Source organism: Phocoena sinus, chromosome 11, assembly GCF_008692025.1.
Source record: "Phocoena sinus isolate mPhoSin1 chromosome 11, mPhoSin1.pri, whole genome shotgun sequence".
In the NCBI taxonomy this organism is placed as follows: Eukaryota; Metazoa; Chordata; class Mammalia; order Artiodactyla; family Phocoenidae; genus Phocoena; species Phocoena sinus.
In genome coordinates, this window is record NC_045773.1 from 46,104,361 (window position 1) to 46,128,913 (window position 24,553).

The 24,553-nt window shown below is 47.9% G+C and overlaps 1 protein-coding gene and 1 long non-coding RNA gene across 5 annotated transcripts in view; one reads left to right on the forward strand and one right to left on the reverse strand.

Moving 5' to 3' along the window:
- Window positions 1-453: 453 nt before the first annotated feature.
- The window catches only part of ANO10 (anoctamin 10), a 228,840-nt gene continuing 204,740 nt past the window's right edge, over window positions 454-24,553 (reverse strand). For 2 of the 3 annotated variants that reach the window (XM_032648603.1, XM_032648601.1), the window contains one exon: window positions 454-825. In XM_032648603.1, coding sequence (XP_032504494.1) covers window positions 757-825 — 69 coding nt within the window. In that variant the 3' untranslated portion in view covers window positions 454-756. The remainder of the gene's footprint in view (window positions 826-24,553) is intronic. The other variant, XM_032648602.1, reaches the window with a different exon arrangement.
- On the forward strand, window positions 1,606-6,803 carry LOC116762003. Of its 2 annotated transcripts, none has more exons than XR_004352199.1 (5): window positions 1,606-2,347; window positions 2,675-2,816; window positions 3,923-4,021; window positions 4,330-4,440; window positions 5,792-6,803. It is a non-coding gene; the product is annotated as an uncharacterized LOC116762003 (long non-coding RNA). The 2 variants fall into 2 exon arrangements; XR_004352198.1 differs by having other exon boundaries at window positions 2,675-3,803; window positions 5,792-6,610.

Sequence of the window (24,553 nt, forward strand, 5' to 3'; positions counted from 1 at the left end):
CGGTGTCCTGGCTATGAGGGCCCCAGTGAGGTGGGGCTGGCTGTTGTCTGGGGCAGTTTGAGCAGCTGGTGGGAAAGGAAGCCAGGCCTGGCCCGAGCTGGGTGGTCCCCGGGGCTGGACCAGAGCCAGGAGCCCGGAGGGCGGTTCCCGGGGGGCCGGGGGTTGCTGTGCTGGCAAGGGAGCTGCATCCCTGCGGGCACAGCCGGGACAGCCCCCCCAGTTGTGGCCCAGCCGGCCGGCTGTGCTGAAGGTAGCCCAGCGGCTCCTGCCACACCCCCCCAGGGAAGGCCCAGCGGCAGCAGAACCTCCCGAGGACCCCTGGGGCTTCAGCACACCTTGGAAGTGGCCCAGCCTCGAGGCGGGCCCGGGCCTCGGCTGCCCTGGCGGCTCCCCCTTCCACGACCCGGCTCGGAGCAGACGGGCTGCTCCATCCACACACGGAAGGAGGCGTCAGGCGGGCATGAGGCCTTTAATAGCTTGGTGACCTCTGTTCCGTGAATAAAGGGTCTGTGAACATAGAGCAGGACAGAGCCAGAGAGAGGCACCTCGCGTCGTCGAGCGTCGGCAACGCCACCTCGCTGGACGCCCCGCCTGCCGACCCGACGGGCCGACGGTCACTGTGAAGGCAACCCGGGGAGCTGGCGGTTCGCCCACGTGCCAGGCTGGGCAGCGGCGGCTCCAGAGCAAGGTCGGGCGGCGTGTGTGTGTGCGTGCGTGGCTCCGCACGGGGAGGGCGCCCGCTGGCTCCACCGGCCCTCAGGGCGCCGACTCCTTCCCGCCTTCCCTCCAGTCCTCTTTCAGGTTCTCGGCCACGTGCTTCATCTGCTGTCGAGAGAACACAGGACACGCTGAGTCACGTGAGGCTGGGCGGTGGCGCCTCAGGGGCGGCGTAGGCCCCGCTCCGGCATCAAGGCGCCGGTGCGGCAGGAGTCCTGCTGCTCCAGTCCCGGGGCCCCGGCCGCCTCTGTGCCCTGGGTGCCGGACAGCGTGCATAGAGCTCTGCCCTGGGTACTGAACCAATGACTAACTCCTTTGGGATTTGGCTTAAAATACACACGGAGATTTCTGATAACAGCTGTTTACTTATGGAGAAAACAAGACTGAGCACAAACGCTGCTGGTGCCCGGGTACCTGGCTGCCCCTCTTGGGAGCCCCAAACACCACACGGGCTGGACACGGCGCACACTCCCGCCGGCTTTTGGGGAGAGGAGGCTGGTTCACAGACTGCAGGTCGAACGCCTCTGCCTCCTGCTGCAACCTGCTTCCCTCCCCGAAGGCTCCTTTAGGCCTGTAGCATCTCAGGAGGCCCCCGTCACTCCGGTCAGTCCTCCTCTTTTCTAGCCTGTTCTGCCTTCCGCAGGGCCGTGCCGAGATGGGCTCCCGGCAGCTGGCCCCTGTCCATCTGGGCTGGGGAGGGGCCTGCCTGGGTCTGGGGGAGCAGGGTTAGGGGACGGCTCCTGATGGGGGAGGTGCTGAGTGGGGACGGGCTCTTCCCGCAGCCTCTGAGCAGGCCTAGAGCAGGCGCCCCTCAGCTGTGGGGTTTATGCGACCTTCAGCCTGACAGGACGGCGGAGACGGTGTGATTTAGTTCACAAACCTGGAGAAGCAGAACGGCCAAGATTCGGCCACCCGAATCCCCCCAGAAGTTAGTTTTTGCCTCTGCTACCTTTTCCGTTACTCATGTCTCCCGTCCTCTCATGAGCCCACTTTGACTGTCAACTACTGATGTAAAATGTAGTATTTCCCCCCAGATGCACTTCAGACTCTTGCAGCTGGTGTCATTTAATACTTACGAGACCTTTAAACACGTCTATTTATGAGAGACAGAAAGGGGGGTGAGGCACAGAAGATGAATCTATTTCCTGATTTGACAAGTAACCGTAAGAAACTAAAAGCGACATAAATTTAACTAAACTAGCATCAAAATGAGGACACGACATTCCCTCGTTTGTCCCAGAATCTACCAGCCACACTTGCCCTCCACAAGCCTTCGAGGCTCCCTGTGAGCTGCAAACAGCCCCCGCTCTGCGTGCGTGGCTGCGGAGGGGGGAGCCCCTCGGCGTCAGGCCAGAGCGTCCCGCAGGCCTCGCGGGAGAACGAGGGGAGCCATCTGACGGGCCCTCTGCCCTGAATGACCCAGCCCCAAGTGACCTAGCTTTTCGAAGATGCCTCTTCTTTCAGGTCCCAGGTTGGGGGCTTGGCCCAGGCCGGGGAAGAGACTCAGAACCCACTGGGCTTGGACGACTGCCCACCCGCAGTGCCTGCCCTGCTGAGGGCACCTCCTAAGGGTAGCGGTTCCTGGATGTCACGGGCTCGTCTACACTTAACTGCGCTGCTGGAAGCAAAGGTAGGAACCGGGGCAGGGACCGCCCCGCCCCGCCCTCGCCCCCTGCCCCTCATGCCTCAGGCAGTCTACACAGGAGCTCCTGTCTCCACTCGTGCCCTTTCCTCGCCGGTCCTGGAGCAAGGCTGCTTCTGAAGCTGAAGAGTGACAGGCCCCCAGGCCTCTGGGTCGAGCCAACCCCACTCCACCCCCGCGGCCGTCCCATGGCTGGGTCCCTCAGGGCTCGATCTGCCTCACAGGGCCCTGTGATCCCCAAAGGCAGCGTGGCCCGTGGGGGGCGGGAAGGCTTATTACGCCCCCATGACCTCTACCTGGCCTTCCTCTGCACAGTGCCGAGGCCCTGGGAGGTGGCAGGGAGCAGGACCAGAACTTAAGACCTGTAGCTAAAGCCCAAAGAAGAAACCCAGCAGCCAAGAGGAAACAAACTGCAACGGCCCGCCTGCCTGAGCTGAAGAGTTCAACTGGATTTGAGGTCAGTGAGCGACGCTGCAACCTTTCCTGCACAAACGGGGCAGGCCTACTCGGCTCCTGCCTGAAAGATGGGGTCAGATGCCATCTGGCCTCGAGACAGCTTGTCCTGGGTCAACCGGCCGCTGCCCACTGCTCTTGGGTCTGGATCCCCTCAGTGTGTGGTCATGTAACTTGTAATGCAACTGCCCCCCGCCCCAGCGAAGCTTTCCACATCCTCGCCTACTGGTGAAATGGTGGGCATTGGCAGAACTAACTCCAGAAGCACGAAATTGCTGCTCTGAAGGAACCCTGGTGATCATTTGGTCCTGTGGTCACTTAAGGGTCCTGAGACCTTGTTAAATGCAGACTCTCGGTACCTCCCCGAGATGCTAAGATGCCGTCATGCTGGCTTGTAGAGGGACCCAGGACTCTCTGAACTTTTAGCAAGCCCTCGAAGTTTCTCCGTGGACAAACCCAGGGCGGGGAGTCACTGGTTTGCTGTCTGCCATCCTTCACCAGCACGCAAGCCGGCGTCGCGGGCCATGCTGGGCAGATCCAGGCCACCGTGTGTGCTCTGGCGGGGAGGCGCCATCCCCTCAGGGCCTCACGCTGCCTCCTGCAGCTCAGCTCTTTGGCGTCTTCTCTTTAGCTGCCCCGCCTGGAGGGTGGGGTGAAAAAACTGGCTTCTTTGGGGATTCTTAAATCAAAACCTTATTAAAAATACAAGCAGGATAAAAGTCCTGACTTCTTCCCCATAAAAAGCACCAGAATGAAGAGAGAATGAAAGTTTCCTCAACTCAAGATTCATTAAAACACTCATGCTCCAAATTACTCTTTAAAAAGCACAGACTGATTTTTGGCCTCATCATTAGCAATGATTATACAGGTGGACCTTGTGTCACTGTGCTTCACAGAAATTGAGTTTTTTACAGATTGAAGGTTTGTGGCAATCCTGTGTTGAGCGATTCTCTTGGTGCCATTTTTCAAACAGCATTAGTTTTTAATTAAGGTATGTACACTGTTTTTTATAGACATGCTACTGCACACTTAATAGACTGTAGGACAGTGCGAGCATAACTTTCATATACGTTGGAAAACCAAAAATTCACGTGACTCGCTTTACTGCAGTGGCCTGGAACCAAGCCCAGGGTATCTCGGAGGTCCGCCTGTAACAGGAACCGAATCACTACGTGTGCTGGCCAAACATGCAGCTTAACCTGAGAAACGGTGAGTAACCAGATCCCTCCTTCCCTGTGGAGAAGTACAGAAGTGCGTTCTGAGACCCGCAGTCCTCAGACGGGGCTTCATCCGCCCGGGCTTGCGGCAGAGACTCCGCCTCGCTGAGCCCATAATCAGTCTTGGGATCCTTCCACTCACGTCGCTCAGGAAATCAGTTCATTACAGTGCCGCGCAGTTTTCGGTCTGTTAGCAGCTATTCCATTACTCCTTCCCCCAAAGCAACAACTCTATCTGGGCAGGTCTTGGCTGAGGACAGGCCAGACCTGTGCATTCATCTCTTCCTGTTTGTTTGCTAGAGGCCTCCAGTCTCTGAGTGTGGAGCTGAGTGGCTGGAGCCAGGCTGAGGGCCTCTGCGGCCAGGCCATCTCATCCCACGACAGCAGCTCAAACATGAACTGGGTTCTCAGGTCAGTTCAGCTCAGCAACAGCACCTGGGGGACCAGGGTCCCTGAGTCCCGCCAGCCTCAGGTGCGCAGTCCTGGTGACAGCACTGCCATCACCCATCCCTACTTGCCCTACCCCACTCCGTTCTGATTTAATGGGCTGGGGTGTGGCCTGGGGGTTAGCGAAGCTCCCCTGGATGATTCTATGGCACAGCTGGGGTAGAGAACCACTGCCTGGGAGGAAGCCCCACCCACAGTGGGCGGGGCCAGCAGGAGAGGGCGCTTCCCTCGTGCACAGCTGTGCCCTCCCTCCCCATCCACCCCGGCAACCACAGCATGTCTCCTCTATCCTGTCACTTGTTTGAGGTCATGTACTTAGAGTCAGGGCAAAATTAAGCAAGGGTCTGGCAATTCAGATGAAAAGGGAAGTAGAGAACGGGCCTTTTGAAGTACCGCATTTTCACAAAAACGATTTTTGTCTGTTAGATCTAGAGGAAAGTTCCTCAACCACGCAGCAGGCTGAACACATTCGGAAGTAACAGTTAAAAACTCCAGATCTGTCCTGGGCCTGGCGATGCCATCAGGCTCTGACAACCCCAAGCAGTGGGTGGAGGGGCAGCAAGGTGCAGGGACAGCACCAGCGGGGAGTTACATCCACCTCCTCTCCCGCTGGAGGGGTTGGTTCATTTTACCATTTGACAAAATGTAGAAGTGTGAGATTTGCTGACACCCAAACAGGCCAGCGCTCTGAATCCCTCACCTCCCACCCCGGCCAACTTTTCTCCCAGTCGCCCCCATCTCAGGGACCACTACCAGCCGGCTACTCGGACCCAAACTGCAGACGTCACCCTGGATGACTCTCTGCCCCTCCCCATCGGGTCCTGTCAACTCCACCTGCCAAGCACACCCCATTCCTCCCAACTCCTTCCTACCTTAGGGCTGTCGCACCTGCTGCACCGAAACCACCTCCCAAACTTTCCCACGCTTGTGCAAACGCAGCCCAAGCCATGTTTTAAAACGGGACCAGAACATGCCACTACAGGGGTTTCCCAAAGACTCGAGATGAAAACTCAAGCCTCCACTTTTCTCTCACAGCCCCGCTGCCTCCAGTCTAGCTCCTTCTTCCCGCAGGCTCATCACCATCTGCTTCGCCTGCCCTGCCACTGAGCTTTGCTCCTCAGCCTGTCTTCCCCCAGAGAAGCCGTCCCAAATCACTAACCCAGAGGAGTCTCCCGTCACCGTCACATCCCTTTATTTTAATTCCTGCACTCCACTCAGACCATCTGGTTTTTAATTGTCTATGTGAACTTTGTTTTTTTTTCTGCTTTAAACATTCTATCCCATCTAATACCTGGTCTCCTGACTCTGCCCCCAGGGCCTGCAAAAGCTCCGGCACCAAGTTGGTGCTCCACAGATACCTGTGGAAGAGCAACCAAGCACAGCTCCAAGCCTACAGCAGCAGCCAGAGATGACAGCTCAGCCGATAATCTCATCAAGAACAACACAGACTGGTAAAGCCTCCCTTCTCATGGGTGCGTAAATGAGACACATTCATGTTCTTGAAGTCAGCGTCACTTTCTGGACCATAAATGTGCCCGTCACATGTATAGGGTCATAGGAAACACACCGTAACATGGGCTGTATGTCAGAAGTTTCAGGATTTTGGAGTTCCAGATGGTTCCCTGCCCTGGTAACAGTGCAGACCTGGGTCCAGCCCCTCAGGATGTCACCCAGTGGAGACAGGAATCTCAGTCCCCCAAGCCCTCAGGGGTGGTTCTGGTGAAGGGAAGGTGGTATGCAGGTAGAGCTGGGTGGAGAGAAGATGACAGGGGAAAGTCAAGGGCCACCAGGAAAGTTGCCAGATCATCATCTTGGTCCCAGCTGGAAACCAAGACTCCTCCAAGAAGGTCCAAACCCAGCTCCCAGACCTGGTGGCCAGGCCCAGCTCACCCAACCAGTGAGATGCCAGTGTCCACGAGTTCATTAACTGCATGAGCTGATCCTGGGGAAGACAAATGTCAGTTCAACTTAAAGAAAATATCTACTTCTTAAATCATCTTTTGGGAGGTGGAGATCAAGGTGGCAGGGCAGAAGGACGTGGAGCTCACCTCCCCCCACAAATACGTCAAAAATACATCTACAACTGGAACAGTTCTCACAGAACACCAACTGAAAGTGCTAAATGAAAAAGTGGAGGGGGCTTCCCTGGTGGCGCAGTGGTTGAGAGTCCGCCTGCCGATGCAGGGGACACGGGTTCGTGCCCCGGTCTGGGAGGATCCCACATGCCGCGGAGCGGCTGGGCCCATGAGCCATGGCCGCTGAGCTTGTGCGTCCGGACCCTGTGCTCCACAACGGGAGAGGCCACAACAGTGAGAGGCCCGCGCACACCAAAAAAAAAAAAAAAAAAAAAAAAAAAAAGTGGAGGAAGCAGTCCCAATTAAAAGAGAAAGAGAAGTCGCCTGAAAGAACAAACCGTGAATACCAGCTGAAAGCGGGCAGAGCCTCATTTGCACCATGCTCACAGCGGGCACAGCTTCCGGAGCTCCCACTTTGCGAGTGTGCACGTGACGACGGCAGGCAGAGCTGACGCACGCGCTCTGGCAGTAGAGGGTAGGCCGACTTTGTGGGTGTGCACACCAGGTGATGGGTGGTGTCACAGAGTTGCCTGTCCCAGCAAACAGGTCCTGCAGAGGAACACCCAGCACCTCCTTTCCAGGGGGAGTGCTCCAGTCTCACCTACCTCACCCTGCAGCTTAGAACCGGACCTGGGGGCTTTTACTCCAACAACTGGGGAGCAAACCCTACCCCCGACAGGGCCGTGACAACCAAAGAGGAAGCCCCGCCCAATATCCAGTGCAGGCTCTGGTCACCACAGCACCAAACACACCCCTTATCGAGGGGACAGTGGCCAGCACGCTCTGAGCGCAGTCATGGCGGGCATCCACACCAAATGTAGCCCTCGCATCAAAAATATTGGACTTACGCAGTCTACAAAGGGATGCTCCCACATAAAAGCAGCCTTTCAAGACCACAGTACGTAACTGTTTCTCCTAAATTCTTAGTGTAAGAGAAATGAAAGTAAAATGACAAAGCAGAGGAAGTACTCCCAGTTAAAAGGAAAAAGAAGTCCCCGAAAGAAAAAACAATGAAACAGACCTCTCCAGTCTACCAGACCGCTGAGTTCAAAAAGGAGGTAATAAAAATGCTGAAGGAATTAAGAAAGACTATCAGTAGAAATGGAGATCACTGTAACAAGGAACTAGAAACCATAAAGAGACAATCAAAATTAGACAACTCAATTGCCAAGATAAAAACCGAGCTAAAGGCAATAAATAGCAAACTAAATAATGCAGAAGAACGAAAAGTGATCTGTAAGAATAACAGAAGTCACCCAATCAGAACAGCAGACAGAAAGACAAATGAAAAAAATGAAAGCAACATACGAGACATATAATATAAAGTGTGCCAATCTACACATAATAGGAATTCCAGAAGGCGAAGAAAGGGAAAAGTGGATCAAGATGTATTTGAAGAAATTATGGCTGAAAACTTTCCAAACCTAAAGAAGGAAACAGATATCCAGGGACAAGAAGTACAGAGAGTCCCACACCAAGACATATAATTAAAATGGCAAAAGTTAAAGAGCGGATTCTAAAGGCAGCAAGAGAAAAAGAGTCAGTTACAAGGGAACCCCCATAAGGCTATCAACTGATTTCTCTACAGAAACATTGCAGGCCAGAAGGGAGTGGCAAGCTCTATTCAAAGTCCTGAAAGGGAAAACTCTGCAACCTAGGATACTCTACCCAGCAAGATTATCATTTAGATTAAAAGAAGAGATAAAGAATTTCTCAATCAAAAACTAGAAGAATACAGCAATACTAACCCTATCCTAAAAGAAATACTGAAAGGTCTTCTTTAAATAGAAATGAAGCAAGAACCTATAAGAAAGGGGAAAATCACAATAGGAAAGGCAAATATATAAAAGGATTGAAGGTCAGTTAAATAAGCCAGTACATAGATTAAAAAAATTTTTTTTTAATTTTCTGAATGTGATTACAACTACAAGGAACAGCAAATGGATAAACATGAAGATGTAAAATGGACATCAAAATGTGGAGAAGGGTAGTAGGATAATGTACATCTTTTAGAATGCAGAGCTTTCATGACTATCAGTCTAAAGCAAGTAGTTATAGTTATGGGTTACCATATTTGAAAACCAGGGTAACCACAAATTAAAAACATACAGTAACAGAAACATAGATCAATGGAACAAGATAGAAAGCCCAGAGATAAACCCAAGCACCTATGGTCAACTAATCTATGACAAAGGAGGCAAGGATATACAATGGAGAAAAGACAGTCTCTTCAATAAGTGGTGCTGGGAAAACTGGACAGCTACATGTAAAAGAATGAAATTAGAACACTCCCTAACACCATACACACAAAAAAAAACCTCAAAATGGATTAGAGACCTAAATGTAAGACCAGACACTATAAGACTCTTAGAGAAAAGAACACTCTTTGACATAAATCACAGCAAGATCTTTTTTCATCCACCTTCTAGAGTAATGGAAATAAAAACAAAAATAAACAAATGGGACCTAATGAAACTTCAAAGCTTTTGCACGGCAAAGGAAACCATAAACAAGACAAAAAGACAGCCCTCAGAATTGGAGAAAATATTTGCAAACGAATCAATGGACAAAGGATTAATCTCCAAAATATATGAACAGCTCATGCAGCTCCCTATTAAAAAAACAAACAACCCAATCCAAAAGTGGGCAGAAGACCTAAATAGACATTTCTCCATAGAAGACATACAGATGGCCAAGAGGCACATGAAAAGCTGCTCAACATCATTAATTATTAGAGAAATGCAAATCAAAACCTCAATGAGGTATCACCTCACACCAGTTAGAATGGGCATCATCAGAAAATCTACAAACAACAAATGCTGGAGAGGGTGTGGAGAAAAGGGAACCCTCTTGCACTGCTGGTGGGAATGTAAATTGATACAGCCACTATGGAGAACAGTATGGAGGTTCCTTAAAAAACTACAAATGAATTACCATATGATCCAGCCATCCCACTACTGGGCATATACCCAGAGAAGACTGTAATTCAAAAAGACACATGCACCCCAATGTTCACTGCAGCACTATTTACAATAGCCAGTACAATAGCCAGGTCATTGAAGCAACCTAAATGCCCATCGACAGACAAATGGATAAAGAAGATGTGGTGCATATATACAATGGAATATTACTCAGCCACAAAAAGGAACGAAATTGGGTCATTTGTTGAGACGTGGATGGATCCAGAGACTGTCATACAGAGTGAAGTAAGTCAGAAAGAGAAAAATATCGTATATTAACGCATATATGTGGAACCTAGAAAAATGGTACCGATGAACCGGTTTGCAGGGCAGAAATTGAGACACAGATGTAGAGAACAAACATATGGACACCAAGCGGGGAAAGTGGCAGGGGGGTGGGGGTGGTGGTGTGATGAATTGGGCGATTGGGATTGACATGTATACACTGATGTATATAAAATTGATGACTAATAAGAACCTGCTGTATAAAAAAATTAAATTAAAAAAAAAAAACATACAATATTCACAAAAACCAATAAGGAAAGAACTCAAGTGTAATACAAAAGAAAATTATCAAACCACAAAAGGAAAAACAAAAAGAAGGAACAAAGAAGAAATACAAACAAAATCAACTGGAAAACAAGGTTTAAAATGGCAGTCAATACATACCTATCAATAAATTATCTTAAATGTCTATGAACTAAACACTCCAATCGAAAGACATAGAGTGACAGACTGGATAATAAAACAAGAACCTACAACATGCTGCCTACAAGAGATCCACATAGATTAAAAATGAAGGGATGGAAAAAGATATTTCGTGCAAATGGAAACAACAAGAAAGCGAGGGTTGCAATACCCATATCAGACAAAATAAACTTTGAAACAAAGGCCATAAAGAAAGACAAAGAAGGACACTATAAAATGATAAAAGGATCAATACAAGAAGAGAATATTATACTTGTTATAATATTCTTGTTATTAATATTATATAATATAAATGCATCCAATATAGAAGCACATAAATACATTAAAACAAATACTAACAAACGTTAAAAGGAGAAACTGATGGGAACACAATGATAGTAGGAGATTTTAACACTCCACTGACATCAGTGGACAGATCTTCCAGGCTCAAAAAGGAAACAAAGACTCAAAATGACACAATAGAACAGTTAGACTTAATTAATATCTACAGGACCTCAGTCTAAAAAAACCAGAATACACATTGTTTTCAAGTGCACATGGAACATTCTCTAGGATGGACTACATACTAGGGCACAAAACAAGCCTCAACAAATTTAAAAGGACAGAAATTATTTCAAGCATCTTCTCTGACTACAATGGCATGAAACTAGAAATCAACGAGAGAAAGAGAAATGAGAAAAAAATGACTACATGGAGACTAACCAACATGCTACTAAAAAACCAATGGGTCAGTGATGAAATCAAAGAGAAAATTAAAAAATACCTTGAGACAAATGACAATGAAAACACAACCATACAAAATCTATGGGATGCAGCAAAAACAGTCCTAAGAGGGGAAGTTCATAGTGATACAGGCCTCCTTCAAAAAAACAAGAAAAATCTCAAATAGACAACCTAAAAGAATTAGAGAAAGAAGAAACAAAAGCTAAAGTCAGCAGAAGGAAGGAAATAATAAAGATCAGAGAGGAAATAAAAGAGATAGAAAAAAATCAATAAAAAACCAAGAGCTGTTTTTTTTGAAAGGATAAACAAAATCAACAAACTCTGGCCACCAGGGATCATCAAGAAGAAAAGAGAAGAAGAAAGGCTCACCACAAAGAAAAGGGAGGAACCAAATAAATAAAATAAGAAGTGAAAGAGGAGAAATAAGAACTGATACCACAGAAATTCAAAAAACCATAAGAAATCATATGCCAACAAAACAGACAACCTAGAAGAAGTGGACAAGTTTCTTGAAACATGCAGTCTGCCAGAACTGAATCAAGAAACAGATAATTTGAACAGACTGATGGCTAGAAATGAAATAGAATTTGTAATTTAAAAAACACCCTGCAAACAGAAGTCCAGAACTGGATGGCTTCGCTGGGGAATTCTACCAAACATACAAAGAACTCATACCTATTCTTCTCAAACTCTTCCAAAAGACTGAAGAGGTGGGAACACTCCCAAAGTCATTCTATGAAGCCACCATCACCCTGATGTCAAAACCAAAGATACTACCAAAAAAGAATATTACAGGCCAATATCTCTGATGAATATAGATGCAAAAATCCTCAGCAAAATATTAGCAAACAGAATCCAATGACACGTAAGAAGGATCACATGCCATGATCAAGTTGGATTCATTCCAGGGTCACAAAGATGGTTCGAAACACAAATGGATCAAGGTGATACACCACATCAACAAAAGAAAAGTGAAAAAACCACATGATCATCAATAGATGCAGAAAAAGCATTTGATAAAATTCAACATCCATTCATGATAAAAAATCTCACCAAAATGGGTACAGAGGGAACATATCTCAACATAATAAAAGCCATTTACAACAAACCCATAGCCAATATAATACTCAATGGTGAAAAGCTGAAAGGCTTCCTGCTAAATTCTGGAATGAGACAAGGACGTCCACTCTCACCACTTCTATTTGACATAGTATTGGAAGTCAATACAGTAATCAGATAAGAAAAAGAAATAAAATGGGAAGAGGTAAAATTGTCATTGTATGCAGGTGGAATGATACTCTATATAGAAAACCCTAGAGACTCCACACAAAAACTATTAGAACTAATAAATTAATTCAGCAAGGCAGCAGGATACGAGAACAATATACAGGAATCTGTTGCATTTCTTTATACTGACAATGAAATATCAGAAGTAGAAAGTAAAAAACAATTCCATTTAAAATAGTGTCCCCCTCCCCCGCCAAAAAAAAAAAATCTAGAATAAACCTAACCAAGGATGTGAAAGACCTATATGCTGGGAACTGTAAAACACTGATAAATGAAATTGAAGATAATACAAAGAAATAGAAAAATATCCCCTGCTACTGGATTGGAAAAATTAATATTGTTAAAATGGCCACACAACCCAAAGCAATCTACAGATTTAATGTGATCCTTATCAAATTACCCATGACATTTTTCACAGAACTAGAACAAATAATCCTAAAATTTATATGGAACCACAAAAGACCCAGAATTGCCAAAGCAATTCTGAGGGGAAAAAACAAAGATGGAGGCATAACTCTCCCAGACTTTAGACAACACCACAAAGCTACAGTAATTAAAACAGCGTGACATTGGCACAAAAACAGACACATAACATCAATGGAACATAATAGAGAACCCAGAAATAAACCCACACACGTAGTCAATTAATCTTCAACAAAGGAGGCAAGACTATACAAGGGAGAAAAGACAGCCTCTTCAGCAAGTGGTGTTGGGAAAGCTGGGCAGCCACATGTAAAGTTCGAACACACCCTTACACTACGCACAAAAATAAACTCGAAATGGCTTAAAGACTTAAATATAAGACATGACACCATAATGCTCCTAGAAGAGAACATAGGCAGAACATTCTCGGACATAAATTGCAGTAAAATTTTCTTAGGTCTCCCAAGGCAAAAGAAATTAAAAAAAAAAAAAAAGGGATCTAATCAAACTTATAGGCTTTTTTGCACAGCAAAGGAAACTATAAACAAAATGAAATGATAACCTACAGACTGGGAGAAAATATTTGCAAACAATGACTGACAAGGGCTTAATTTCCAAAATACACAGACAGCTCATGCAACTCAGTATCAAAAAAACAAACAACCCAATCAAAAATGGGCAGAAGACCTAAATAGACATTTTTCCAGAGAAGACATACAGATGGCCAGCAGGTACATGAAAAGATCCTCCATATTGCTAATAATTAGAGAAATGCAAATCAAAACTACAATGAGGGGACTTCCCTGGTGGCGCAGTGGTTAAGAATCTGCCTGCCAACATGGGTTCAAGCCCTGGTCCGGGAAGATCCCACATGCCGCAGAGCAACTAAGCCCATGTGCCACAACTACTGAGCCTGTGCACCACAACTACCGAAGCCCATGTACCTAGAGCCTGCGCTCTGCAACGAAGAGAAGCCACCGCAGTAAGAAGCCCGTGCTCACAACCAAGAGTAGCCCCCTGCTTGCCGCAACTAGAGAAAGCCCGTGAGCAGCAATGAAGACCCAACACAGCCAAAAATAAATTAATTCATTTAAAAAACTACAATGAGGTGTCACCTCACACTGGTCAGAATGGCCATCATTAAAAAGTCTACAAATAATAAATGCTAGAGAGGGTATGGAGAAAAGGGAACCGTCCTATGCTGCTGGTGGGAATGTGAATTGGTACAGCCACTAGGGAAAACAATATGGAGGTTCCTTAAAAAACTAAAAATAGAAATGCCGTATGATCCAGCAATCCCACTCCTGGGCATATATCTGGAGGAAACCATAATTTGAAAAGACACATGCACCCCAATGTTCACAGCAGCACTATTCACAATAGCCAAGACATGGAAGCAACCTAAATGCCCATCAACAGATGAATGGATAAAGAAGATGTGGTACATATACACAATGGAATACTACTCAGCCATAAAAAAGAATGAAATAATGTCATTTGCAGCAACATGGATGGACCTGGAGATTATCATACTAAGTAAATCAGAATAGACATATACCATGTGATACCACTTACATGTAGAATCTAAAATATGACACAAATGAACTTATCTATGAAACAGAAACAGACTCACAGACATAGAGAACAGACTGGTGGTTGCCAAGGGAGAGGGAAGGACTGGGAGTGTGGGATTAGCAGATGTAAACTATTATATGTAGGATGGGTAAACAACAAGGTCTACTGTATAGCACAGGGAACTATATTCAATACCTTGTAATAACCTATACTGAAAAAAGAATCTGAAGCTGTACACCTGAAACTAACACAATATTGTAAATCAACTGTAGTTTAATAAATGAAGTTTTTGAAACATCACCTTCTGAGCCTGTGTTCTCCGCATATTATTTGGGTTTCAGATTGACATTTCCAAAAGTTAAAGGCACTTTAAAAGAAAACTTCGCAGATATTTTGAGAATGCAGATTACTTTCAGTTGAGAGTGAGGGGCCCTGCAGAAGCCAGAGGCTTGCTTCTCAACCACCCTCAGGTGTGCACTTGTGCTGACGCTGCTGGAGCAGGGAGGCTTGCACATCTGATTTAGCTACAGCCAATCAGGGCTGTTAAGATCATTACAGATCTGCCAATGCTACAGGCCACAAAGGTGCACAGGTGGCTGCAAGGCACTAACAAAAGATGACAAAGCAAAACTGAGGAGAGGCTGACCCACCTCCCTGGGTTTGGGAAACATTATTAGGAACGAAAAGCCCTCATCAGAGCTGCTCATCACCGCTGTCCTTTCATACTCTACCAGTGGGTGCTAATATTTTCTCCAAGTTATGGGCACCCTAACATGTGATCCTTCCCATTTATCCCAAATCCACGTGAAATCACTAAGTGATAAGTCTAACAAACCCCTCCTTGGGCTCCCCGGGCCTTAGCCTGGGGTGGACACACTCCCTACAGATTGTTTCCTGCAGGCTGTGGGGCTCAGGCAGTGTCCCCGAGTCCCTGTGCTTCATACACGTTCCTCTGTGCCAGCTTCATGGGAGTCTTGGTTACTGACCTCCCCCCTCCCCATTTCCTGCACTTCTAACCAAGCTTGTATGTCAAAACCTCTTTTTCCTCTTGCTTTGTTGATATAACTTTTAATGTCTGTTACATTCTATTACCTGCATGTAACTTAATTTACAGTGACCACCACTTACATTACATACTAGGCGCTGTTCTAAACTATACATATACTAACTCATTTGCTCCTTGTAACCGCCCGATGCGAGGCACACCATTATCAACAATTTAAAGATGAAACTGAGGCACAGGAAGGTTGAGAAACCTGTCCGAGGTCACACAGCTCAGAGGAGGTTTGAGCCCAGGCCATGTGGCTCCAGAGCCCAGGCTACTAACCTGCGGCTGCCTGGCTCTCGCCTGATGGTGCGTCCGGACTCTGTGCTGGTTTTGGACTATTATAACATCACCCCATTATCCACTGGGTTCACCTGTGCTGTGAGATTCGGGTTTGGATGGACCACACTTCCGTCCTGTGAAGGTCTGCCTGTATTTTGGAAATTCTTGGTGAGGCTGAAATCTTGTCCTGTCCCACCTGGCTCAGACTTTTTTCTGCTTCAGCTAAATCTCTAAACCGAGGGAATCTGGCTCTAGAACACACCATGTTTACCCTGTTCTGACCTTTAAGCACAAATTTAAGCAAATTTTAAAAGTTGCCTAAAATTCTGGAAAGGAAGTTTAAGAGTTAATTAAAAAGAAACAGAAATCCGTGTGAGTATGTTTTAAAGAAACGCTCCTAAAGAAAGGCAAAGAACAAGAAAGTGTGGGAAATGTAGTGGGAAAGTTAGGTGGCAAAATCACAAGCACTTGAACAGCTAAAACATGGAAAAGAAAGCTAGTGATGGGTGAAGAGCTTAAGAGAGCAACTCCAACAGAGGGAAATGTAAAGAATGAGCAAACCTAAACCTGACAACACAGTGCAATTTTACTAAACACATCAAGAGGGAGTAGAAATGTTCAGGAATGATCCAGGAACAAGGAAGGTTACGATCAGCGACATCTCCTTCACTAGATGAGGAGAGGAAAGTGGTGACGGATGCTGCTTAAGAGGCAGCTGAGTTGAACGGATGTAATCTGGAAACATCCAGATACGAGTTGTGGGCTCTGGAGGGCCTTGAGGACATCCACAAAGGGGCACAATAGAGCAGTGGCTCGAGGCCAGGCTTCGGCTGACGGTGCCTTAACCCTGGCCACTCCGGGGCCCAGAGCAGTTGGTCCCACCGTGTAGGATCAGGTCAGAAGGCAGACGGAATTTGTATAAGAGAAGTGTAACTGGAAATAAAAAGAATCAGTGTCCCTAAGATCAAAAACAAGCTATGACTAATCATAAGGAAATAAAAATAATATAAATAAATAAATATATATACCACAATGAATACTTCTGGAACATCACATCATGTAATGTGCATTGTGACCACAAAAGAAGGTGACAAAGGCAAGGGTGACATGACAGGGATGACCCGAGATGGCAGGACAGAAAAGACAGACAAAGGCGACACCAATTCTGTGGAAGAAAGGGAAAAGAGCGTTTCGTATTTTATCAAGTATTCATGTAAAAATAGTATAGTGATCAGTTTACCCCCAAATCAGAGGACTGATGACTAAGTTTCTTTTAAAAATTGAGTTACTTTTTTAAAGGCATCACTCAGTATAGTAACTAGATCTCTAGGTGTGATGTTATTTTGCAAACTGAAATGCAGGAGGAAATCCTCCGTCCAGGTTCTGCTACAATATGGTCCTGGGCGACGGTCTATCAGAAGAGAGAGGTTGACAATCTGATATGTTACCATCAGCCCATGACACTGACACATTCATTGATGCTACCAGGACAATCACCCAGTTGTTGAGATCATCCAGATGACCAGTGGCATCTGTTCTGCATGAGGTGCTTCCTGGACAAGACTTTCACAGCATCACATGCTCAGGAACCAGCCTCCCCTTGATCTGAATGCAGGCAGAGGCCTGGGAGCAAGGGTGTGCTGGGCCTGCAAGATACCTCCCCCTTCCTGTCTGGAAGCCTGGGAGCCAAGGACCGGGGCAGTGTTCTCCTGCAGCACGAGTTTGTCGAGCTCTGGAAGCCCCATGCGTAGCACACAGGTCACCCGGGTTACTCGGGAGATGAGACCCAGAGGGGTCTGTAACCAGCCAAATCTGCGACAGTGATCTTGGTCAGTCCTCATCTTTAATGTGTCCTAAGTTGATGGGCAAGAACACTCCAGGGCTCAGGGCTCAGGGCTCAGGCTGGGGGATGGGATGTGAACAGGCACCAACACAGAGGGATTAACAGGCACCAACCCACAAGGGGAGGCTCCAAAGAACTCCCCTGCCGCACCACCCCCAAGGCTCCTTCAGTGAGTCCTGAGTCTCAGAGTATGAGGGGATACAATTTCACTGTGGCATGAAAGATAAACCCAGAGTTTAGAAAAATAAAAGGCTGAGGTAAACAGTTCACTAAACGAAATGTAGGAAACAGTCCACTGCCCACACCAGGGTTTCAACCAAAACAATTTTTTAAATTTAAAATAAACATTTTTCTTAATATCAAGGGGGAATAGCATCTAATCTAAGAAACACTGATGGTCACCACCAGGAAAAAGACAGCAGGAGAGTGTGAGTGGCCGCATCTGTGCCCACGGTGTCTGCACCCCTTTCTGGGCACCTGCCTGTGCAGGCACTTGGGCCCTTGCTCCCTGCAGAGGGGGCTCCCGCCTGCAGCGACGCCTCACCCATCACCCCTTGTAAAGTGCAGGCACGACTTCAGGCCGCAGAGAAAGCACTGGAGTTCCCCATCACCCTTGGGATCGTCCCCAGCAGTGCTGGGTTTTCTCCCCGCCTAAACAGGGTGTGGCCCTTTGATAAACACAAACATCTATGTCCTCCATTCGTGTCATCTAGTATCTCAAAGTCAACATTATGACAAAACCAAGCCAATAATCCTAATATTGACTGTGACTTTATTGCCTCCATGCCCAAGAGATGAACATGTGCCCTCCACCCCTGGGGCGGTGGGTCCTGTCCCGTGGCGGGTAGGAATGGCCACCTGGGTGCCCGTGGCTGCCGAGTGGCACTGCCTGGGTCAAGTTGGAGCCAGGAACAGCTGATGGTCATGCGTGATCTTTTTCTCCAAGAAAAACACCCTAAGTGCTAGGCAGGGACTCGAACCTTCATCCTCTTGATTTCCTTTTGCTCAGAACAGATAATTCCCACTGATTCCCACCTCTAAGCCTCATGAAGTAGGATTAGTTCCTGCTTCACCCCTACGTCTTTCATTCCACTTGAATTCCCCATCACCTGCATCCCTCCTGGGTGAGTGGCAGGCCCTGTGCCCAGTGCTGACAGCCACACAGGCTGATGGCACTGGCACGGCCCACTCCTCACTGCTCCATCACAGGGCCCTGCACACACCCGGGCAGCCAGTCAATTGTTTCTGACATCTAGAACTGAAGTGACACAATGCTGTCCCAGTGGGTGACAACAGGCCGTTGAAATCTGTCCGGAGTCCCCATAGCACCGAACCACAGGGGAAATACCTGTGGGTTTCCCACTTCCCCTTTTACACTGACATCTGACACTGGATGCTAACGTTTCTCAGAGGAACAGGCCATAACGGTGTGTGTGCACGACAGAAACACCTGCGTGAGGACAGCAGCACAGCTTCGTCTGTGAAGTAGAGATGAATTCTTTGCAGACGTGTACTCTAGGTCTTCGAGAGCAAAGAATCCAAGATCCCAGTGTGATCAGAGCCCAGAGCCTGCGTGAAGAAATCGGAGCATTTGTGGCTGACACCCCCCACCCCAAGTACAGCCTACTCAAACCACAGTGGGCTTCTCCTGGGTGTGTGAGTGCTTTGGCGAGACTTGGCCTGTGGCGTGTGCGGTGTTAGATGGGCTGAGACGGGATCTTCAGAATTGCAGTGATTACAGAATTTCGCTGAAACTAATTTTGGAATCAATCATGGGTTGACTGCCTAGTGCATTACACACGTGCCCCGCTCGGCCTTGAAGGGCAGTGCTCCCAGGATGCCCAGATGGGAGGGAAGTGGGTCAGAGCGAGGCGCTGCGAGACCACAACGCAGGTGCATGAGCTCGTCTCTGTTTCTGACCACAGTCCCAAGGATCTCTGCGGTTCTTTCCAAAATAATGGAAATATAGTAAAAGCAAATTTATTATTCTGGATGTAATATCACAGGGTCATACTTTGTTCACCCAGTGGAAACAGAAAAGTTCTGATTTTTCTTAGGCCCAAAACACATGGGTGAATTTAGAAGATGTTCTTGGTTCTCTAGGTGAGGCCAGTATTACCAAAATTCAGGTGTGTTACTGAGAAGAAAATTGTGAATTCAGAAAGACAGTAAAAGCGAGGGCTAAAATATTGTAGCTCTACCTACAAGGCACATTCAGAAGAGTGTACTTAACAGGGGAAGCAGCAGTAAAACGCACTTCGTAAGGCTCCTAAATCACCTCAGAAAAGCTTCATTCCAATTCCACCTGCTTCTACTCGCCGCTTCTAAGTCTAAAACGTGCCTGTAGTTTATGCTTTGAGAGCAGCAATGGCTTCCTTCTCTGATTCCATGACACACTTTTCAGAGACTGGAAAGTTCTAGAAAGACAGCATCTAGCCCATGTGATCAGTGTTCTCTTTAGTCCAACCTCTGGAAGAACAGATCCCAGTCACCATTTAGGTTAAGCAGTCAGCCAGCACAGTCCTGCTTGAGCCTCATACTTAGGTTCTGACAAAGGTTCTAACCAAGAGTCACACTATTTCGAGTTGGTCAGAACTCAACCTCCTCGCTCTGTTATTTAGAAACACAAGCTGATCCATCCAGTAGGTGTTGAATTAAACATGTCTTCAACTGTCCAGTTCTTCCTCTACCATTAATGCTGTTTTCTTGCGTGAAGCCAAGAAGAGCAGAAAGCGTAAGAGATAAGCTGTTTACTAACAGGGAATCCCTTGGTAAAAGTCATAAACTACAGATGATTTTTGCCTGTTACCCTGAACGACCTGCAAGTCATTTTGTTAAGAGGAGATGGGATAAATGTTTCAGGAGCACACGGCCAGGTTTGGGTGAAGTGATTCTGTCACCTAGCAAAGCCCACAGCTGATTCACAGTTAAGTTACACAGCTCTAGGAGGGGGAAACAAACCAGTGTTTCCGTAAGTTGTTTTGGACAAGTCAAACAAACAAGCTTGCACCAAATAAATAATTATGCAGTTGTTCCAGGTTGTGGGTATGTATATTTTTTTACCCTTTGAACCAAGCATTCCAGGTAAGTACATGGCAAGCCACACAGATAAATGCTGTTACTCATATAGGCTTAATTAAGAGGGCATGACAGCCATTGGAAGGGATGAGAATAACATCCATAATGATTAATAAAATAAGCTCAGCGACAAAGCCCCACCGTTCCTCTTTTCAAAAAGGAACTGGCACCGGTATCGAGGCTCCCTCGGGTGGGCTAGAAAAGCCAGCCACTCCCCAGGCACACACAGCGCAGCAGCCACGTGTCCTGGGCTGGGAGGGAGTAACCAGGACCACAGAGGAAAACGTGCCCAAGGGAAATGGAACAACACAAACCAGCAGGGTGAGTCAGGGCCCAAAGGCCTCAACGCAATGAGATGACGGCTCTTTCCAAGCAAGGCCCTCCTCAGGTGCAAACTCAAGCTCACCCCACGGCGCTGGAGCTCCCGCCCTCCAGGGACTGCTGTCCGTCCCCCGGGAGGCAGAGCCCCACTGACCCCACCGGTGGCATCTACTACTGGGCTAAGCATGCTTCATGCTGTGAAGAGCTTGCAGCCCCCGGGAGAGAGCGGGAGACCCCTGGGCTTCTGGCCAGGTTGGCACACCGGACTGGCCCTTGAACCCACCTCGCGGGCCTCTTCTCCTGGTTCTCTAGTCCCCTCCCTACCGCCCTCAGCCCCGAGGGCAGGGCAGCAGGCCGCGCTTGGCACTCACTCCCAACCTCCGGGACCAGCACAGGGACCTGGCAGCAGGGGACTCGTCTCAGGGTCCCACGGCTTTACATGCACCTGTGAATTCCTGCTGCTCTTCAAAGCCACTCGTGTGTCACACCTCCCACGAAGCCTCCCTGGCCTGCCACAGGAAGGCTGCCAGGCCCCACCCTGTGCTCCCCCTGGGCTGCCTGTGGCTTCCCTACCGGACGGTGGGCTCCCCAGGACAGGGTCACTCACTAGATAAGCTCAGCCAGGGCCCCTGTACGGGGCTGATCAAGATGTGGCCCAGAATTGTGGGTGAGCCCAAGAGGCAGGCTGGGGAGGATGCACAGCTCTGTGCTGAGACCAACTGCATCTGCCCTTCACGGCGACCGCGAACACATCCCAGGGGGCTCCTTTCTTCCCTAGGCTTCCAAATTAGAGTCCCCTGTGCCATCGAAATCCCCGTCCCTCAGAGAGCCAATTCCACCGCTGAAGGAGAGCCAAGGGTGCTGGTGAGGGGATGAACACCAGCCCACGGACGACCTCCTCTACCAAAGAAGCAAAAGTCCACTTGGCGATTTCAGATGCTCTACGCAGCAGCTGTTTTTGGCTGTGTTGGGTCTTCATTGCTGCGCGCAGGCTTTCTTTAGTTGCGGTGAGCGGGGGCTACTCTTCCTTGCGGTGCATAGGCTTCTCATTGCAGTGGCTTGTTGCAGAGCACGGGCTCTAGGCACATGGGATTCAGTAGTTGCAGCACGTGGGCTCAGTAGTTGCAGCACATGGGCCCTAGAGCGCACAGGCTTTAGTAGTCGCGGTTCGCGGGCTAGAGCACAGCCTCAGTAGTTGTGGCGCATGGGCTTAGTTGTTCTGTGGCATGTGGGATCTTCCCAGACCAGGGATCGAACCTGTGTCCCCTGCATTGGCAGGCGATGCTTAACCACTGCGCCACCGGGGAAGTCCCTACGCAGCAGCTTTAAGAGCAAAGTGAGATGGGCTCTCAGGCAGTGAGAGCCAAAAACCTTGATGATCAGTAATCAGAATATATCTGAGGATCTTTCATAAGATGAGTTCCCACTTTTCATTTAGCAGGTCTGAGGAGGGGCCTGAGAATTTTTTTTCCAAACTTTAAAATTTGCTATTATTTCAAACTGACAGAAAAATTGCAAGCATAGTGTAAGGATCTTAAATACGCTTACTCAGATTTACCAACTGCTTCCATTTTCCCCTGTTTATCATTCTCTTTATATTATTTTTTTCTTACTCATTTGAGAGTAAGTGGCAGACAACACACCCCTTTGCCCCTAGTTACATCAGTATATACTTCCTAAAAACAAGGCCTTTTTCTTACATAGTATAGGAAAATGTTCCCTAATGATTTTGAAGGGTGAAGTGATGGTCATTTCCTATTTTATCAAACTTCCCAAATTTTATCAAGTTGACGGAATCCACAAAGTATAAAAACAGCTGGGAGCCCCTAATGCATTACTGCAGAATGATAAAAGAACAACTGGTTATTCTGAGGAAAAGCAGATAGTGATGAACGCACGGCTTCCCTTGTGTTCACGGCAGACATGATTCTGATGAACTGCGATAGCACGGGAGCATGTCAGCAAGCGTTCCACTGAGCTGAACTGAGGGACAGGTGGTGGGCAGCCTCTAAGAGGGCCCCCAGTAATGCCCTCCTTCTCCCTGCGGAAGCCCCTCTCCCAGAGTGTGGGCTGGACCCAGTGACTCACTTCCAGACAACAGAGCACGGCACAGTGAGGGGACATCGCTTCCGAGATGAGGTTACAAAGAGGCCGCGGCTTCCGTCCTGGGGGCTCCCTCTCTCGCTTGCTGGCTCTTGACGGGAGTCGGCTGCCCGGTGTGAGCAGCCCACGTGCTGAGGAGCTGATGTCCCTGCCCAGAGGCTGTGAGCTGGGGAAGGGTGCCCCCCCAGTCAGCCCTGACGCCTGCAGCCCTGGCCGACTCCTTGATTACAGCCTCAAGAGGCACCCAGGAGCCACGTGCAGATACAGACACTGTGAGGGGGTGAATGTTTCTTCTGGGGTCGTTTGTTCTCCAGCAATAGATATAGGGGATGGTTAAGATGGAACGTCACCAAATCTCATTTGAAGTAAAAATATGCTTGATTTCATGAAGCTCTGTCAATGGCATAATCAAGGGTCAAGGGGTCCTGGCCAGAGAGGTGGGAGGGGGTCACTTCTCTCTCTCCTTTCCTGATTACTCAACCTCTCTCTCAAATGAATCCTTCCGAACGACTTTAAAAGATATTTCTATTTTTAAAATGCACGTACCTAGTTGAAAAGAATCAAGCACTAAAAAAGTATATTGTGAAAAAAATTCACCCCCACCTTTGTGCCCCCGTCCCTCCTCTTATTACATTACCAATTTCGTGGTCATTCTTTCAAAAGTCTTTTTTCCCCAAATATCGGCGTAGGATATTTCTGAAATATCTACTTTCTTGTTTTTAATACAGAGGGTCGCATAATATGTCCTATTCTGCATCTTGCAAAATAAATCTTGGAGACGGCCCTATATCGGGAATTGTAGAAAGTTCTTTTCCTTTTGAATATCTGCAAGAATTCTACTGTATGGACAGGACAGTTCATTTAACTAGCCCCCCTGTAAGCCAGGATGTTTAGGTTACGGGTGTGTGTGCGTCCTTATGAACATGTGAGTGTATCTCTGGGATAAATTCCTAGAATTCTTCATAGGCTATTAAACATCCTGGTTTCTCTCATTAAACAAATAAACAAAACCCTCCCCTCCACCTCTTACCCACGTGCTCCCCTCCAGCTGACACTGTAGTTTTCGCCTCCCTTCCCAGACAAACTTGTTGATAGAGTTGTCTATCCTGATTGTTTTCTCACCTCTCGCTTCCCAACCACTCCAAATCGGCTCCCGGTCCTATTAACCTAAGATCACCCTGAGTGCCGTGTGGTTCAATCCAAGGGGCGTGCCCCCGTCTTCATCTGATGCTTTCATAGCCGCAGCTGACATTTTGCAACTATCTCCTTCCTGACACTTCTGCCCTTGACTCTGTGACGTGATGGCCCACCTGGCCTTCCTGCCCTCCCACACCTCTCTATCTGGTCTTCTTCTGGCAGGCCCTCAACAGCTGGCATTCCTCCAAGATCAATTCTAGGCCCTCGCTTCATTTTAGATTAGCACTGTCCAACAGAACTTTCAGTGATGCTGGGAATGATTTATTAAGCACTCAAAATGTGGTCAGTGCAACTGAGGAGCTGAATTTTTCATCTGATTTAATTTGAACCAATTTAAATTTCAGTAGCCGCAGGTGGCTAATGGCAACCATAGACAGTGCAGCTTGACACGCTCTCCCTAAGAGAGATCACACACACCATGGCCTCGGCCACCGTCTACGGGCAGAGCACGCACACA